At 41.9% G+C, this 18,972-nt stretch overlaps 1 protein-coding gene across 2 annotated transcripts in view; it reads right to left on the bottom strand.

Annotated features, from left to right (window-relative positions):
- The window catches only part of CEPT1 (choline/ethanolamine phosphotransferase 1), a 31,103-nt gene that overhangs the window by 9,339 nt on the left and 2,792 nt on the right, over positions 1 to 18,972 (bottom strand). The window contains exons 3-5 of one of the 2 annotated variants that reach the window (XM_079327014.1): positions 16,816 to 16,963; positions 15,635 to 15,776; positions 193 to 277 (exon numbers count right to left, since the gene is read on the bottom strand). In XM_079327014.1, the coding sequence (XP_079183140.1) occupies positions 193 to 277; positions 15,635 to 15,776; positions 16,816 to 16,963 (375 nt within the window). Of the gene's footprint in view, positions 1 to 192; positions 278 to 8,099; positions 8,185 to 15,634; positions 15,777 to 16,815; positions 16,964 to 18,972 lie in introns of both variants that reach the window. The other variant, XM_079327013.1, reaches the window with a different exon arrangement.

Raw genomic sequence — 18,972 nt, 5'->3', positions numbered from 1 at the left:
ACCTTGTTTAATGACTCTGTTACAGCCAGGATCCACATTAATTGCATGAGATCTGAATTTAAAAATCTGGTTTTATTTATAAGGACAAGTGAAACCTTCCTGCAGAAGTGAAACTGTCTCAAGATGTGCAGGAGTTCTTCAGTAATCATGGGATTATTACAAAGGATAAGATAAAAACATGAGCAAAATTACCAGAGATTGCCAAAAAGGTGGTCCTCCAATCACTGCCAGTAAATGCATGATTATTATGAAGATTTGTACTTCAGTCACATCAATTCTGATTATGTATAAAAAGCCAAAAAAAAAAGCAGAATTATTCAAAGCAATTTCAAGTCAGTTATTTGCAAGCTCAGTGGCGCAACTCTGTCATGCACAGTATAAACACCCCAAAAGGCTGAGGAAAACTCACAAATAATTTAGAAGGCAAAAATGTATTTAGTTTCATTGTTTAAATTAAGAGCAATATTGTGCTATAATTTTGTTTTACTTCACAATGCAGTAACATCAATCCATTTTATCAATTGAAACATTGGAACTCTTCACTGCCCTGTGGCAGCTGCACTAATAAATATTCAGTTTTAACCTTGTCCACCAAAAAAAAATTTAGTACAGATGTTAAAATTCTAAAAATGTATTTCTAACTCCTATGATATTCCCTCCCCTATCTTAACGAGAACATTCTCAATAGCACCAAGCTTCAAAAAGAAACACAAATCCCTAAAGGGTTGATGGAAATGCTACAGTGGCAGCATTTCCAGCAGAGCCAGGATGTGCTACAGCACAGAATGGGAGAAAACAGGGCTTTAAGGCTTTGTTTTAAGGAGCATGTAAAAGTCTTGGAGGTAAAAAGAGGGAAACACAGGTGTACAAATGAATGCCAGAAATAAAAGTGTATAAAAATACAAGTAAAATGAAGAGGATGGACTTGCTGGTGTGATACATATGTGGAGTGTATATATACTCTATATGTTATAAATAGGCATACACATTTTATACATCTAGATATATCAATATAGATATATATTATATATAAAAATGTTATATATAATATATCTATTATAGCCATATAATAGTATCTTGTCCTGAAGTGCTGCATCAAAAATAATCTTTTAAGTCAGTTTGAAACATTTCTGGCTTATCCTTATTTCCAATTAGATGGTTCTACTTAAAAGACACAAAATCACTTCCTGCACACACAGGCTTTGCTGTGACAAAGCCCTGCAGATATCACCTGCACAGGGAAGGAGCATTATGGGGTGGGCTCTGCCTTAAATGAGCTACAAGATCATGGAATTGATGTTAATATCAGCTCAGAGTTTCTCTGCAGACTTTGTTTCCCTTTGGGAGTGGATGCTCTCATTTCAGGATCTCCAGTCTGGTCAGCAGCAGAGCCTTACGTACAAGGGAAAATTCCTAGGCTGCACCCAAATCCCATGGCAGACATTCCTCCCATGGCAGAGGTTGGAATGAGATGAGTTTTAAGGTCCTTCCCAAACCAACCCATTCCATGATTCTTAACTTTGTCAATTTGCTTTTCACTACACAAACCTGGAGATGGGACACCACAGCGTTTTTTGGAGCCCTCCAATATCCAATTTGCTCAACAACAATCCTGCAAGGCAATCACAACTGGCTGGGGGAAAAATTAACTTCCACTGAGGAAAGAATGTCCTGATACAAACAAATGGAGTCACTGAGGTACCTTGCAAGAAAAAAAGTTAAAATGCTCAGCAGAGATACACAAACCAACTGATTTAATGCAAACTGCTTCCTCACAGCCCCTGGAGTCAGGATGGAAATGTGTTCTCAGTGTGCCCAGCCAAGGAAGGGCTGGAGCAGCTCCATTCCAGGAGCACAGGAATGTGTTTTAGCCCATTTCACTACTTCTGCCAATCACCTAAAGAACAGAAAGAAACTGAGAAAGTTCACAGAAATAGTGACTAATAACTCAGGGAGGTAACTCCAATTTACAGCTTTCCTTGGACAGGAAACCAGATTTCTTTTGGCAGCAGAAATCTTAGGCACAATAAAGCAACGTTGTGTATGGAAACCCAAGTTATTCTGCCAGACAAACCTTTGCACAAGGCTGAGAGCCCAATAAATACATGGGGAGCAGTGCCTGGATTGAGTTTAGGGAGATAGTTTTATCTTTACACAGCCATGGCACAACCTTTACCCCCTTGCCCAGGGCTCTGCCCTTCCAACTCAAACAGAAACAGCAGCAGGCAGCCAAGAGTATTTGTTAAAAACTCCTCCCTGACTTGCAGTAACAATGTCCTATCACAGAACAAATATGAGTCTTAAATTCAGCTCCACCTTAATATTCTAGATTTTTAATACCAAATGGCTCCTTAAAACAGAGCACAAAAGTATTAAGACCTACTGAGGAGAAACTAAACACCAAACTGTCACTTAAAGAAAGCATGAAATCTTAATCCCAAGGAGGGAAAAGACCTGGGAACATCCCATGCTCATTAAAAGCACTGTAAGATGACTTAAAATGATAGGCTTGACATCAGTAAAGCACATGCCTGATGTTGGAATTATTTGGTGAATTTTTTTCACAGGATGTCAAGTGGCCTCTAGACAGAAATCCATAGGCAACTCCTCAAAGAGATGGACCACAGAAGGAAGAAACAACTGGAAGTCCAAGGTGGTGAAAGAGACACACACAGTTTCCCTCTGGGTTTAACTTGAATTCAAGGTAACTGTGCAACCACAGCATGAACGAGCTACATCTAGGATGCTGCTACATGAAGCAATCATCCCTAATTCCTTAAAATCTGACCACTTCTTCCCCCAAAAACAGCTGCTCAGCCCCACTTTCTCTCCCGTGCCAGCACCATCTGCCATCAGTGGGGCCAGGAGATTGGCTTGGCTAAAACAATCCAACCAAAGAAGAAATTCCTGTGCCAGTTCCCAGCCCATCAGCTTCCCTGGTGCTTTTTTTGTTACCTCAGGAATGCTGGGAGGGGGAAGGGAGGATCTGCTCAGCCCCTGGAAGCCACACAACCCAACACTGAGCCAGTGGGACTTGGCAGCTCCTCTTGGGAGGAATAAATGGGAATGACAGACAAGTGGACTGCTACCAGTCTTCAAAAAAGTCCTAAACAGCTCCTAAAATGGAAAAAAAAAAAAAGTGAAAGAATGCCATTGTAAACCAAAGCAACAATGGCTTTGTCAAGAGAGACCTCAGCAGTGCAATATCCACACTGCCTGGACAGCACCAATGCATGGGGTGATCCAGAGGACATTCTTGGACCTAAATGATTAACTTCAATTTATGCAATGGGTCCAGGGAAAATGAGCTGACAATCAAAAAAAAAAAAAATCCATAAATTGCCTCAGTCACCACAGCATTTTTAAACTCCTGGTAGAGCTGGGAAGTACCTAATAAAATGGGATGGCAAAAGCAGGGCTGCAGGAAACCTGCTCCATGTGGATGGAGACTGACCAGTCCCTTTCTTTTCGAGGGAAAATTCATGCAGCTTGCTTTAGTGGATGGGTAATTTATTCATAAAGTAGGGTGAAAATCTTCCTGCTTAGATATGATGCCATTAGCACCATATTTTATTCTACATCAAGTTCCACTGCATAGTTAAGTGACTCTTCCATGGTAAACATTAGAGAAAACACAATTTTGGAGACATACATATTTTATCAAATTATTGTAAAAAAATAAGGCAAAAAAGCAGAAAATAGGGAAAGGCCTTTGTTACTGCAGACTGCCTCATTTAATTACTATAATCACAATTACATACAAGCAGCTACCACACACAGAGTTGTAAGAAAGCAAACCCATTTCAAAGCAAGAAGGGAACGAGCCAGTTCAAAGATTCTATTTTCAACTTGTGTTTGTATTTATTTACTCATTTAAATACTACAGTGGAAATCTGAAGAAAAAACAAAAGGGAAGAGCAAGCAGCATGAATTCTGCAAGAGGTCCTTAAAGCCTCTGAATGGGGATATTTTTATTCAGTGGGTTATTTTCAGGCATCACTGGAGACACACTTCCCCCCAGTCTGATGGCTTTGCTGCCTGATGTTTCCTGACAACTGAGTTGTGTCAGCACAGCCCAGACACTGACACTGTGCACATTGTGTGGAGGATTGTTAAGCCCCAAAAAATGAAGAAAATGAAACAAACCCTTTTCCCAAGACATTCCCACACTACAATAGATGGACGGAAAGTTATTGTACAAGGTCAGTGGACAAGTTCTAAAAATCTCTTCTTCAAATAAACCAGGGGCTTTTTCATCTTCCATAAAATAAACAGAAGACCCTGAATTAGGATTTAAGATCAGCAGGAACATCCAGGTGAAGAAAAAGAACAAAGAGCTGATGCTGACAACTCAGTATTTAACAAACCAAAATGCCCAGATAGAACATCCAATGACAAGGCTGGGGAGAACACTCACAACAATGCTGAGAAGTACTGATTCTGCAGCAAAGTGATGTTAGGGAAGAATAAAAACCAGAAGAGTTGTAGAAGGCAGGGACAGGGTCAGAAAATGTCAGCACTGCACTGGGGGCAAACCATGGGCTGCAAAGCAGAATTCCCAAGGATTTAATTCAAATGAAGTCAGGGAAGCATAGAAGTTGTGAGTTTTTAAACATCTCACCCCTCACTCCCTATCTGCCTAAACTCACAAGACAGGAGAATTCCTGCAGAGCTTCCAGGGGCAGCTGCAATTCCTGTGGTGACACTGCCATCCATGGATTCTCCTGCACACACTGCAGTGTTTTCCTCTACTGATTCTCCTTTCCCTGCTGTGACAAATTGAAATGCAGATTATTTGCCAGTGTTCTAACTTGTACAGTCTGCCCAAATAAGAGAAGAACCTCAGCCTGATTTGAGTTAAAAGGGACCTCAAAACTCATCCCATTCCACCCCCTGCCATAGGCAGGGACACCTTCCACTATCCCAGGTTGCTCCAAGCCCCATCTAGCCTGGCCTTGGACATGGCCAGGGATGGGGCAGCCACAGCTTCTCCAGTCAGCCTCTGCCAGGGTCTCCTCACCCTCACTATCCTTCCCACCATCCCATGTATCTCTGCCCTCTGGCACTTGGAACCATTCCCCTTTGTCCTGGCACTCCATCCCTTGTCCAAAGTCCCTTTCCAGCTCCTTAGGCACAGGAAGGGGCTCTAAGATCTCCCTGGATTCTTCCTTTCTACAGGTTGAACATCATCAGCTCTCCCAACCTTTCCTCATAGGAGGTTTCTATCCCTCTACTCACCTGTGTCGTCAAATATTGCCAGGAACATTACTGTTTTAACATTTTGTTTTCTAAAAAAGGCTGAGCAGCTTCCAGATGGAATCATCCTCAACACCTTTATTTGCAATTCCTCTATATTGTTGAGCTAAACTGAATTAAAACAGTCTAAATCTGGTCTCTGAAAAATCACCAGGGCAAAATGTTCCAAACCAAAGTCACGTTCCATCAGTACAAGAACTGCAGTGTGACACTGCAGAGCTTCAGGGAGAGGGAGATAAGGCTGAAACTCTGACACTTCTACTGTGAATGTGGGGAATAATGGAGTAAACCCATTTTGACTCCCAAAATATTTTTATTTTGCAGCTTTTTAATCCTTTGGGTTCTTCTAAATAATTTTCCCATATGCTACAGGGATAGCAAACTTCATTAACAATTTAAGACATTTTCCCCTCCTTGGTGAACATAAAACTTTCCTACCCAGCAAGTACAAGGTTTAGCTGTGCTGCAAGAATTTGAAGCTACTCACTTCATACGTTCCAACTCCTGCATTATTTTCAAGACAGGGTTGTATTATTATATTTTCTCAGTACAAATGCTTGTCACATGAAACAGTCAGATTATGAATATGCATTTTCTGTAGCTTACCTTATTGCAGATATGCAACACTGACCTAAAAATCTGTTCTGCATGACCTCTGAGTATGTAAATAAGTGATTGATGCTTGGTGTGTCTAACTAAATCACTCAGAAGCAGCAGCAACTTTAGTTATGAGTTAAGAGTAAAACTAAAGATGCCAGAAGGCATCTGAAATTATTCATGCCAGAATTTAAATAGATTTGAAAGTCTATCCTGTAACTCAGTGCCTAAAACTGTGTTAAAATAAGTGTGTGAGGAGACTTGTCACAGGCAACACCTGGGGTTCTGTCTCAGGAGCCAGTGCCATGAGCCTGAGGGACAGAACAAGGGGGAAGTGGCTTCCCAGTTCCAGAGGGAAGGGATAGATTGTCACAGCACAGCTGGACTGTGGCTCAACAAATAAATCTGGCCTAACAGAAAACCCAATTCAGCTGGCCTATGTTATGACAGGTTGGATTCAAACCCAAACAAGAGACCTCTGCTGCCCCATTCCATCCTAAATACAGACATATCACTGGCCAAGGAGCTGGGCAGCACAGAGATTTTAACCAACCATGGATTCCGGCATGAGAGTTTTGAACCCCCTATAAAAGGGGGTGTGGAAAAATAAAACAAGCTGTACCAGTGTGTTTGGTGGAATGGGATGAGCTTTAAGGTCCCTCTAAACCAAATCCTCCTGGGATTCTGTGAAAATGCCCTGCCTGGCCCATCCCCCCACACCCCACTCCTCAGCTGGCTGTAAAACCAGTATCACCAGTATCTCCTGCAATGGCAAGGCCTCCTTTGCCACGAGGGGCTGCAGATGGACATCTCCAGCAGCTCCAGGTCCTCTGCACCTGACCTTCTTCTCTCTCCCATCCCATAGCAAATTGTCCTACTCCAGTTCAAACAAGTTCTTTTCATCACCCAATCTATTTCCACCCCATAGCCATCACACCAGGGAATGATTTCAGATTGAGTGTTCCAGAACTATGTGATTTGATAATTTTTTTCTGCCCTAAGCAACTCCTTGGTCAGTTGATGTTGGCATCACAAGCTAAAATCCCGATTTAAGCTCTTCCTTCCTTTCAATTACTGCTTGCTAAATTACCATTTTTGACACTATTTCCAGCCTTTCATAGATTATTAATAAAATATTTTAAAAATTAAGTCACTGATGTCACCTAACTCCCTTTAGAGCCACCCAGCTCCCAGGGTCAGCTGAAGACATGTCAGGATTTACCAGATTGCTGATGCTACTGCATCTAAAGCAGAGCCAGTAATTCATCTTCCTAAATAAACTTCTGAAAGCAGAGACTTTGCTGAGCTAAACTAAAGAACTATTAGAAAATAATTAGCATTGACACAGGTTTAACAAAGGCTATGTAAACCAACCACCAAAAAAATAACCTCACTTTTGTTTAACATCTGATGCAGTTCTAAGAAAGAGATCAAAAAGCTGTTCTTGTATCCTCAAATATTTCAAGGAAAAGTACAGGCTAAAAATTCAACAATAATAATCATGATCTGTGAGATATTTCAAGGAGTCCAATTCATTTGCTTTTAATGATAACATTTTATTAGGAGAGAAACTCACCTACATGCAATGTATTAGGAAAAAAACAGGAGAAATAAGGAAGAGAAAATCCTTTCTAAGAGTAGCAAACTAGAGGGGAGAAGGATTTATTTAGCACAGATAAAAGGAAAAGTATTTTGAAAATAAAGACATGCTGGAAAGGAAGTTACTTCTTCATGAAGCTACAAGCACAGGGATCAAGCTGCACAGCTTAAACCAGACATTTTTAACCAGACTTTTAAAGTTATTACACAAGACGGAGTTTCTTGAAAGAGCCAAGAAATTCTTTTTTTTTTTTTTTTTTTTTTGGTGGAAAGGTATTGAAATGGCAGCAACAAAAGAACCTTTTTAAAAAAATAGTTCCAACAATATTATTTAACACCCACGCTTAAGAGCTGCTTCCACAGCCCTGCTTGGCTTTTAGGCAAAGCCAAAACTGTGATAAAAAGAAAAGTTTAAATCAAACTTTTGTTAAATAGAAGGTTTTGCTCCAGATTCATATAAAATGTGATACTTTCAAATAAATTTGTTTCCAGTTAAATCAAAATTTTCCTACTTGTTCAAATATTTTTCCTCCTTGTGTTAAATATGAAAACACTGGTGAAATCCCTGGAGGAGCTGCTTTCCACAGAGCAGTGCATGACAAAGGTGCTGCCCTGCTCAGTCGGGGCACTGCCCAGCAGAGCTTTACCGTGTAGTTCCAGAAGGAGGGCCCCAGCGTGCCCGTGAGGAGCTGGATGGCCACTGTGCAGAGCATGGACTCTGTCACATCAAATCTACAGGTGAGGGAGAGAAACAGTTCAGAACATTCTCCTGAGCACTCCTCTGAAGGGGAGCCATTAAAACATCTTCAGTCAGGCTAAAGGACAAAACTTCGGTTGGGATGATTCAAAGTGCAGGTCAGGGAAGGGATTAACAACAACAAAACTCAGGAGTATCAATGAATTAACAAAGCCATTCTAACTCACACAGCATTTGACACATTTAAATCTTCATTCAGAACTTCTGCAGTTTACAGTTTTACCATATCACTCCAATACATGAGGAAAAACAATCATTTGGTGTGTGCATGAGGGAATAAATGAAATTCCTTGCTCTGAGTCACACTGAATAAAATCCATAACCAAGCATAATTCAGGACTCTCATCTCCTGACCTCACGTTCCTGTCTGCAAATGACACTGAAAACATGAATTCCTTAGCTGAAGATACTCCTGCATGTTTCAGTGGAACAGAAATGCAGATTGTATTTCAGTCTGACACCTCTGAGGGAAAGGAAGAAGCTTCACCTCCCTCCTCATGCAGGTCCTAGGCAAATAATGCTCCAAGAAGTGAGTTCTCAACCCCTGCTCAGGGGCAATCACACTCCACTCCATATATATTTATTTCTCATCCCTGACAGAGATGAAAAAATATGCTGGAGCCAACACAGCCATAGAAACCACCCTTTCTCCTAATACAGTCACATAAACCTGCATTTTACCATAACTAAAAGATTTTTAAATGGGATCAAATTTTTAAAAAAATCAAACCATCTAGTTTAAAAAGACAATAACTCAGCAGCAGGGTCAGCCAGAACATAGCTCCTGTTTATTGCTGTGCTTATCAGAGTGTGCTGGAAAAGACACTCACCATGCCAAGGGATTAAAAATGGGCAGAACAGAAGAGTCATTGTGGCCCCACTGCAGGGCTCAGGTGCAGTGATGATAGGCAGACCTGACATCAGGCCTGAAGAGAGGGGCTACTGAAGTTCAGCCTGGTAAGCATTTCCAGTTTAATTATCACAGCACATAATAATAAATAGCTGGGAGGGTAATAGTTGGTATTCTAGGGAATACTGGAAGAGAAAGCCCCATGCCCAAATCCCACAGCTACTTCTGTGCTTCACAACAGCTGCAGTTTCTATTCCTTTTTTCCCCATGTTGTTTTAGGTGGTATTTGTGATTCAGACATAGACCCATTTTTTAAATATCATCTGGGAGTTAAAGAAGGGGTATCGACCTTGGCATGTGCTTCACTCCATGGAGATGCTGGCACTGACAATCCCTGTGCCTGCTCTGCTGGGAACCCTGTCAGGCTCCTAAGTCTGGAGCCAATTAACAAACAGGGGATTAGTGCTACATCCAGAATATTCCCTTGTCAGTGCTAATTTATTGAGTATATTGCATGGGCAATTGTTAAAAGGCCCTGTTTGACTAAACAAGTCATTAGACAATTCAAAAGCCATCATTGGCTCAGGGTTCAGAGACAGCTGCAGTCAGTCCCTTCCTTGTGCTAAGAGGGAACCCAAACTGAATTCAAATGGAGACATTTTCCTGAGAAAATGATCCAACGACAACAGGAAACAGTCACTTACACTGGAGATGGCCCTGAAATCAAGTCAATCACTAGCAACACAGCTGATCTAATACAGCTTTTCAAGGCTATGTGAAACTATGGGGGAGGTTTATGCACCATCCTTCCCTTCGTCTCCCAACACAAAACTGTGAAAAAGTCCTAAATCACAGCAGACAAGAAAAATACTCCTGCCTCAACAGAAAACTGAAGTTATGGGGCTGGAAAACTCACAGGGATCTATCTGCGAGTTAATGCTCTGGTCTGAAAAATGATGATTCTTCCATCTGTCTTGTCTCTACCTACTGAGCATGCAAGTGGGATTACTAAGGCTGGGCAATGAACTGGGACTCTGAGTAGGAGACAAAGGACTGTTTTCTTAAGGAAACCACAGCAGCAAGAAAAGAGTGTCAACATCAGAACATGAGAGAAAGAAAGGCTGAGAGTCACATGCTAGAAGTGCAAATGCTTAGTTATAAAGTTATTAGAGTTTTATCCTAACTCATTCCAACCCAGCGGTTTCACTTGGATGCAATGAAATACAACAGCATGAATAAAGCAAACTGTACAGAAAAAAAATGAGAACATGAATTAGAATTATTTTCAGCACCAGGAAATTCATGTTGAATGAAAAATAATATTAAAAATACGTCATACACCCCTTTCCTTGTTCTTACACACATCCAATAAGTTTTTCCTTCTGCTGTTTACAGTGGCAGTGAGAACTGCTCTGTGAAATAATGAACTACAAGGATTTATCAGAACAATCAGCAGCAGCATCTCCACACGTGACCAATGGGATTGTGGCTAAAAATGCTGTTGAAGGACTTGTGGGAGGGAAGAGGAGGAGGATGTGAAAACCATGGTTTCCATGAGCCCTCAGCAGCTGCACAGGTTTCTGTGATGCCGCCAGTGCGACTGAGGGAGCAGGAGGTGCAGGTTACCAGCACCAAACTTCACACCCACCACAAACACACTTCAACACGTCCTGCTTGCAGGCACCCAACATCCAACACTCCCTGACATCAACAGTGCCTCTACTTAACCTCAGACTCTCCTCTGTAAATAACCTGGGTGTAAAAGTTCTCCAAGAAGCGTTGGAAAGTTTTAAGCTCTGCAGTCACGGGGATTATTGCCTTATCTCAGAGTGGAGATCCTGAGGCTATTCCCAGGAGCAAGAACTCAATGTACTAAACTCTGATTTGGAAGGTTTCCATTGCTGCATTTCAGTATTTGTGTGTGTTGTCTATGTGAGATAAAACACCAACTCCTCCTCTGCTGAGGCTGAAGAGGAAGGCTGGCTTAGCTGCTTTCTGAAATCCAGCCCTATTTCCTCACCTCTCCTGTGGATCTTAGTGGCTGTATTGGTGACAGGGCTCAAATGAACCAACCCATTATCCCACAGGCTCTTGTGCAGCTACTCCAGAGTCACTGAACAGGAATGTTCCCCCAAATTCTCCAACTCTCCTCAAGAAAGGTTGCTTTGTTCAGGAGCCTGAATTCTTTTCCTTTCCCTGGGGATTATTATTCAAATAGCAAAGTAACCATTTTTAACTTTTCAGTTATATTCAAGGTGGTAAAAATGGATTCTCTCATATTTATGCTATACCTTTGTGAGGCCTCCTTGGAAACTAATTTCCATCTCACTGTGTCTATATTTACACATACATACACATCTATAATTCCTATCATCACCAACTTTTGATGTTTTCATTTGAAAAGGTTGGAATAAACCAGATAATGCAGTAACTTGTAGGAGAATTGCTGGAGACCATGGTACAGCAGCACCCTCATATCTCTGGATGGACCCTTAAGTGTTCAGTGCCCACTGGGTTTTTCCAATACAATTCAGCACATCCAGCACTTCCATCATGAACAAGTGCAGCAAGACTTTATCTGAGCAGTTTGTGTCTGTCTCCCAAGAAAACACCCAGGTTGGACAAGGAGCAATGGCTTCCCACGGCTAGAGAGCAGGGTTTGATGGGATATTGAGAAATTCTTCTCTGTGAGGGAGGTGAGATCCTGGCACAGGGTGCCCAGAGCAGCTGTGGCTGCCCCATCCCTGGCAGTGTCCAAGGCCAGGCTGGACACTGGGGCCTGGAGCAACCTGGGATAGTGGAAGGTGCCCCTGCCCATGACAGGGCTGGAACAGGATCATCTTTAAGGTCCCTTCCCACTCAACCAATTCCATGATTCTGAGCTGTGCTGCAGGATCCAGCTCTGACCAGGCTGGATGACTCGGCCCCCCTCTGGATATAGACAGCCCCTGCAGCCAGGCTGTGCTCTGACCTTGAGCAGCTGGAAACATCCTGAGCCTGCACACACTTGCTTCTCCTCCTGCACTTCCTATGGGACGAGGACCACTACTGAATCCAAGTGGGACAACCCAGGAATGGGGAAGAACCAGGCAATCTCACCTGGGTTCCAGATAACATCAGGAAAACCCTTTCAGGATTTTGCACCGTATTCCATAACAATCTGCTTTCTGCAGCATGTTCCTGGAGTATATCACATCTGCTTCCACAAGGACATGGAAATCCATTGCAGCTTGCCAGTTTGAGTTTTGGGATACGCAGGAAAAAATTCTTTGTTTCCAAAGCAAAGGTGTCCCAGTGATGGCACAGCTGCCCTAACACATGACTCAGCTCATCCTGTACTGCACCACAGCAAATCCACAACCCAGACAAACCAGTTCCTGTGCTGGAAACCAGGTCAGGAGAACCAAGTAATTATTTGGGCTGTTTCAATTTTAAGTGACTCTCTGCCATTCAAAAACCACCTTTTTCTTTTTCAGATATGCTGAGTGTTCCTGTTGTTCTCTAAGATCGTTCCCAGATCAGGTGTTTTAAGTAAAACTTCTGCACTTAACTCTATCCCTGCTGTTCCTTGCTGCCTTTGCACTGCTGAAATCATTACTGTGACTTTCCTGAAGCCTGTCCCACTTGCCTTGAGATACTTCCTGCTTCCTCCTGGGGAATTTTTAAGCAATACTGACCTCTAGCTATTATTTTAGCTGTTCAACCAAGACCAGTTGCTTTTTGAAGAGTGCAGTGGTTACCAGGATCTAATGGAATTATGTGATCATTTGAAGATGCAGACATATGACAGGACTTTATTGACTCAACTGATTATTCTAAATCCTGGAGTAGCACAGGTATCCCCCCACAGCTGTTAGGGAGAAGACAAAGAACCTACACAGCTGATGGATTCAGTAAATGGCCCAACTGAACAAAATTTTCCTCCTCCACCTGCAGAGTCTCTAGGAATCTCAGAGAATGGATCCCATTTCCTGCTCCCTCAGGGGAACTGATCCTGCCCTGCAGCCTGACATGTTCTGCTCATCTTCAGGGACTTCCCAAGGCAGATGCAGTGACAGAGGGAATCATGGAATTGCTAAAGTTGGAAAAGCCCTCTAGCATCAGCAAGTCCAGCCTGACCACTCCCCACCTTATTACCAGCCCTGGGCACGGAGTATCCCACTCAGTTGTGCCCTGGGTGAGGATAGGAACCCCAAACCTCCCTGGGCAGCCCTTTCAATGCCTGACCACCCCTTCCAGGAAGAAATTCCTCCTGATGCCCAACCTGACCCTTCCCTGATGCAGCTTGAGGGTATTTCCTCTTATCCCATCCTTCTGGCAGCAGAACCTGACCCCCTCCTGTCAGGAAGCTGTGCAGAACCAGAAGGTCACCCCTGAGCCTCCTTTTCTCCAGGCTGAGCCCCCCAGCTCCCTCAGCTGCTCCTGGTGCTCCAGCCCCTTCCCCATACACAAACCACACACTGTTCCACAAGTACACACTTTGTCTGACACACTAATTTCCCTGGTTTTTTTTTTAAGATGGACTTTTCCAGTGAGACAGGTTGGTTCTGTAACTGAATATTTCAGGTCCGGGTAGAAGGAGTGAAATACAATCTCCTCCTTTAGCACCCTCTGCTCTTCTCCAAACCATCTGATTATCAAGTTCTCTCTACACTGAAATACAACTTCTTGGACATATCTCATGACAAATAGAGTAAGTGATGGCCAGCTGTCTGCTCTTTCCTGCTGCTTCAGAATTAAGGCATGTCAAAAACACAGTTACATTTCCTAAAGCATCACTATTATACCCTCTTCCTGAAGATTTTTGAGTCATGACATGGGAAACAAACAGGGAAAAACTCCTGTGCACAAGGATCTTTTTGGCTCCTTTCAACAGCTGTCTCTGATCCCACTTATTCAGGATTAAGGATATCTAAGTCTGTGCACTGCAGTGAGTCTGAAAGGGTTGATAAAATACCCTTTTTTCAGTTTTACATTAGTGAAACAAAAGCTTCATAAAAGAAAGTATTAAACAGTTGAGAATCTGTTAACTGGATAAACAGTCTCATTGGTTTTGCATTAAAATGAACATCAGCTTATGACAGTCTATTAACCTTGTAACACAGAGCAAAAGAAGGAATGAATGTTTACAACACAGTGCAGTGTTACATAAATTAATGATACACACATTTAGGCTTATTGCCTGTTTTGAATTTGAATTAGCTACATATTAATGGTCACCACATTCTTATAAGCCACGCAGAAAAATCCAATTGGCTGAAAAATGCCTCTAAAACACAAACAAAGGAATATCCCAGTGAACACCAGCACTGACTCAAACATGTCTCTGCAGCACAACAGCAGTTTGGGGAGGTTCATACTTCCATCTGTAAAGTCAAGCACATGTCAAGGCTGGGCTTTCGTGTTCTTTGATCAATAACCAGAAATCTTTGATTATCAGGGTCCTGTAAAGTTCAAAGGGAGCTAAAAGCATTTAGACCTTTGGTACAGCATGAAAGTGAGGCTCCTAAAACAGAAACTATTTGAGAAACATGTCTTATTTTAAAGATTTAAGTACCAGAATGGGATAGTTTCAGTCAATCTGCTTCAGTGTACTCAGAATTGGAACAGAAGTCTAGATTTTCCTCTTTTCATCCTCTAATAGACATTTAAAGAATTTTAAATTTTGGAGCAAAACCATGAAATTTCTCAAGAGCATCTCCATTATTGAAACAGTATCCTGCCAATAAAAGCTGGCCCAAGAAGCCCATACTTGTGCTGTGTTAGCAGTAACTGGGTACCTATAGAATAGAAATTATAGAGCATAAATAACAGGTCTCTTAGACATCTGCATGTAGTTATTGTAGAATTGTTTCAAAATCCCACAAACTAAGATCAAATTTCAATTTCCAGATGGGAAAAAAAAAAAAAATCTGCAGTGTGTTTATTTGAAATGTGTTTGTTTACTCTATGAATGCAAACACAGACTAAATTCTCAACATGGAATACATTTATTTCCCCATTAAGGTTAGAGAATCCCACAGCTCACCAAGTCCTTGTGTTACACCTCCCACCCAGCCTCATCCAGCAGGAAACATGATTTCTGCTCCTGACCTTGGCATTGCAATTTTGGTTCAATTTATTGACAGAACTATAATCTGCACTAACCAAAAGGGATTTTGAACTTTAATTTGGAGGTACAATGGCAATTAATACAGTATATTCTAAGAGTTACAGCTAATATTAACAAATAACTGCACATCACAATCAAGCAGTATCAAGACAGAGTTTAATCAATGCTAAAGCCAGACTGCCACCATCTGACCAAAGCATTCCAGTCTTGTGATAAAACAGCAGGTATTTTCCATTACTTATTTAGCTTTACACCACATAAAATGTTCTAATTAGCTAACAGGCCAAAATGATATTTTACCACTTCTAACATAAGCTAAGGGACATTCACTATTAATTACAGATCCAACATCTGCCAGAAGCTCTAAGTGTACCAAAACAATTTGCTACTGCTCTGAGGACACTGTGACCACACAAGGTGCAGCTGAGAGCAGAATTGTCCTTTCTCTCAGTCAGGTACTTACATGCCGAAGCGCAGCGTTCCCGAGACGTACGTCTGCCAGTGCGCGCAGTAAAACATGAATGTCCCAGCAAAACAACAAAAGAACATCCAGTCAGGGTTGGTGCCCAGCTGCACAGCAATACAAGTTCCCAAAACCACAAAGACTGCAGGAGAAAATCAGTCACAGAGTGAAAAGGGTGGATGTGTGTAAGGATCCTCACCAGAAGCAAAGCTAACAACAGGGCCCAGAGGAGGGACAGTGGGAAGGTTATCCTGGCATGGTTATTTCACAGACATACAAGAGTAACGCTTCCACTTGAAAATATACAGGCTGCATAACAGATTTCAATCCATATCAGTTATTAGAAGTCATCAATATTAAGGGTTTTTAAGTCTCCCATATTTTTATTCCCTGTGATGCCTAATCTCATTAAGGGATTTGAGTGATTTCTGCAGCCACAGCCTGCAGCAAGTTTTAGGGTTTTCTCTTTTATTTGCCGGACATTTTCCCCTGTCTTCTGAATTTTTCTGATGCCACCAAGAAAATCAAAGATATAGATTCAGGGTGTACAACATCTCAGCTTCCCCCTCCACCCTTTCCATACACAATTCTGATAAAGATTTCATAAAATTTAAAAAGTCTAAGACCTTTAAAATTTAAGGAACCAGAAACACCCAATCAGGAGTTGGACTCGATCTTGTGGGACCTTCCAACTCAGGATATTCTATGATTTTACAATATTTTTTTTTTGCAATGGGGTTAAGCTTCAGGCTGGCTGAATGAACTCCACCTAACCAGGAACTGACCTGGACAATTCTAATCTTAAACTCTGACTTACAGAGGCCCACTGCTTAGGCTTAGACCTGTCTTGGTATCACTCTGTATCAAGTCAATATGAAATAATATAGCAGAGTATTCTGACAACTTTGCACAGAAATTTTAGAACCAAGCTAAAGCATCACAGAGAAGTGCTGGCTCAGGTTGAATTAGTCACACGCTTAATTCGGTTTTCAATGTAACACAAGAGAAGACATTCAGCTGATACAGAGCACTGTTCTATGGAAAGAGAGGTGACTTTCTTGTTGAAAGTGATACCAGTGGTCCTTTCTTCAGTAAAGGAGCTTTTTTAATGGTATTGCAGATTTGATCCCTGAAACAGAGTAATTTAATCCTCCTATTTCAATTAAAAATGACAACAATACCTGTGGACAAGGAATCACAGCCATGATCAAAAAGCTCTCCTAATGGAGTGCTGCTATTTGTCCTTCTTGCTTGTTTGCCATCTATAGCATCCAGGGACTGGTAGATGAAAAGGCCACAAGCACAAGCAATGTATGCCCAGGGAGGTGCCTAAGAGAGAAAGGCAATCACAATAAGGTTTAAAATAATCCTTAACAAAAAAAAAAAAAAAAAAAAAAAAAAAAAAAAAAAAAGCAAGCCTGCAGCTGAGCTGTCCCACAGCCTGACACAACAGTTTTCCACTTGCACACATGTCCTCCTCACCTAGGGACATTTCAGCAGCTGGTCCTTAAAGGGACAGACAGAATGGGTTGTTACATGTGGAATGTAAATAAACCAGTGACAGATTACTAGTTACAGCCCCTGCTCTAAAGCAGGAAGCTGCACTGTAGAGCTGGAAAAATTGCAATAGTACATTTGCAAAGTGGTGCACAACAAAGTACTCATTAAATACACACAAGTTGTCCCAGTGATTTAAGAAACTTGGGAACTTTTAGCCCCAACTTTGTGACAAACACTGAGCTCCTCCTCACCAGCCCTTCACTACTCACCAGTTGAAAGCTGTGTCACTGACCATGCCCAGACATGAAGCCCAAGAACATTTCTGGAGCTCTGCAGCACAGCCCCTCCACCACCAACTGCTCCCTCCCTACAAGGCACTGAGAAGCTTTGCCAAATCTGTCTTAAGGACCCTCAATGGTCACATCCATGATAACTTCTACTCTGACAGAAACACAGACAATGCCAAAGCCCTGCTAGAGCAAAGATTACAATCCAAGCTTTTTTATGCTTTTTGAAGCATAAACCCTTAAGAAAACAAAAGCCAGGGAGTTGCCATTACTCTGTCTCCATTTACACATCCATCAATCAGATGTTATTGGCTATTTTGTAATCTTAACCAATTGCCACACTTTATAATAGTGAGCATTTATGAGCAGCTTTATTTTACAGACCACACCAACAACTCCCAAATACAAGCTGACCTGCCTCTCATAAAGCCCTGGAGTCCAGCTGGTTTTGGCAAACACAACTACAACTAATTTGCAGCACATCAACTTAAATGTATTTCCTTCTACAGCTTGCATTGCTCCTGCATTTACCAAAACAATTCATTCTACCCCAAAAGCTGCCATTGTGCTCTGCTTTTAGCAGTGTCTGTACAAACAGCACAAGGTGAGAAACAGGAAATATGTCACCCAAGAGCAGAACACCACATTTAGCCAATGTTCGGATGCCACACAATTCCCTCCCATTTTTATCCCTCATGTACAGATTTTATCTGTCACAGTTAAGTTAAATTGCATCACCCTGAAGGTTTCTCTATAAACTTAAAAATCAGTCTGCTGGCTCTCCTTTTTGAAAAGCTCCTTTCATGAGCAGTGTAGGTGTTTCCACTTAGACCTATTTATATCCAAGTAACATTTCACAGCTCTCTCTTTATCCAGGTAATTTTTCTTTTTTTTTTTTTTTTTTTTTTTAAGCTCAGATACCATTCCATCAGTCAGCATATTTCACATCAGTCAGCTGGGTCCTCCCAGCTAAGCAGGAAGTATTTGCATCTCCTTTACTCTCTGGCTGCACGAGGCCCTGAGTGACAGCTCTGCCCTTGCTGCATCTTTCTGCAACAAGAAGGAAGGAGTCACTCTTGAAAAAAAGCAGAACTAAGGCTGAGCTCCAAAGAGGAGAAAATTTACATCAGAAATCAATAGTGGTTTGGGGGGAGGAGGAGAAATTCTGCTCCTGGAGTTTCAGAGCCCCGTCTTCTTCCCCACACAGCTCCTTTATGGTTAAAAAGCACCTCCCTGGTCACACTATGCCATGTGGCAAATCAGATCAGGCCAAAAGCTGCCTCAGCACTAAGTTATTTTTCAGTTCAAGTGAGGAGAAAAATCTCAATTCACCTCACACTAAGTACTTCTCAAACTGTTAAATACCAAACAGTGCTTCCATACAGCAGCCTGCAGCTAACACTGACTTCCTGAAGCTCTAACTGCAGCTTCTTGGAGTGCACTTCAGCAGTTTAATTACCAACCAAAATGCACCCGCTCTCCAAATTCTAAATTCTGCTTTGGTTTAGTGACCCAAACCAGCTCTGGGTTCCTGAGAGTGAAGTCTCTCCA

This window comes from Erithacus rubecula (assembly GCF_903797595.1).
Source record: "Erithacus rubecula genome assembly, chromosome: 26".
Taxonomy (NCBI): Eukaryota; Metazoa; Chordata; class Aves; order Passeriformes; family Muscicapidae; genus Erithacus; species Erithacus rubecula.
This window is presented reverse-complemented; position numbering and strand designations above follow the sequence as displayed.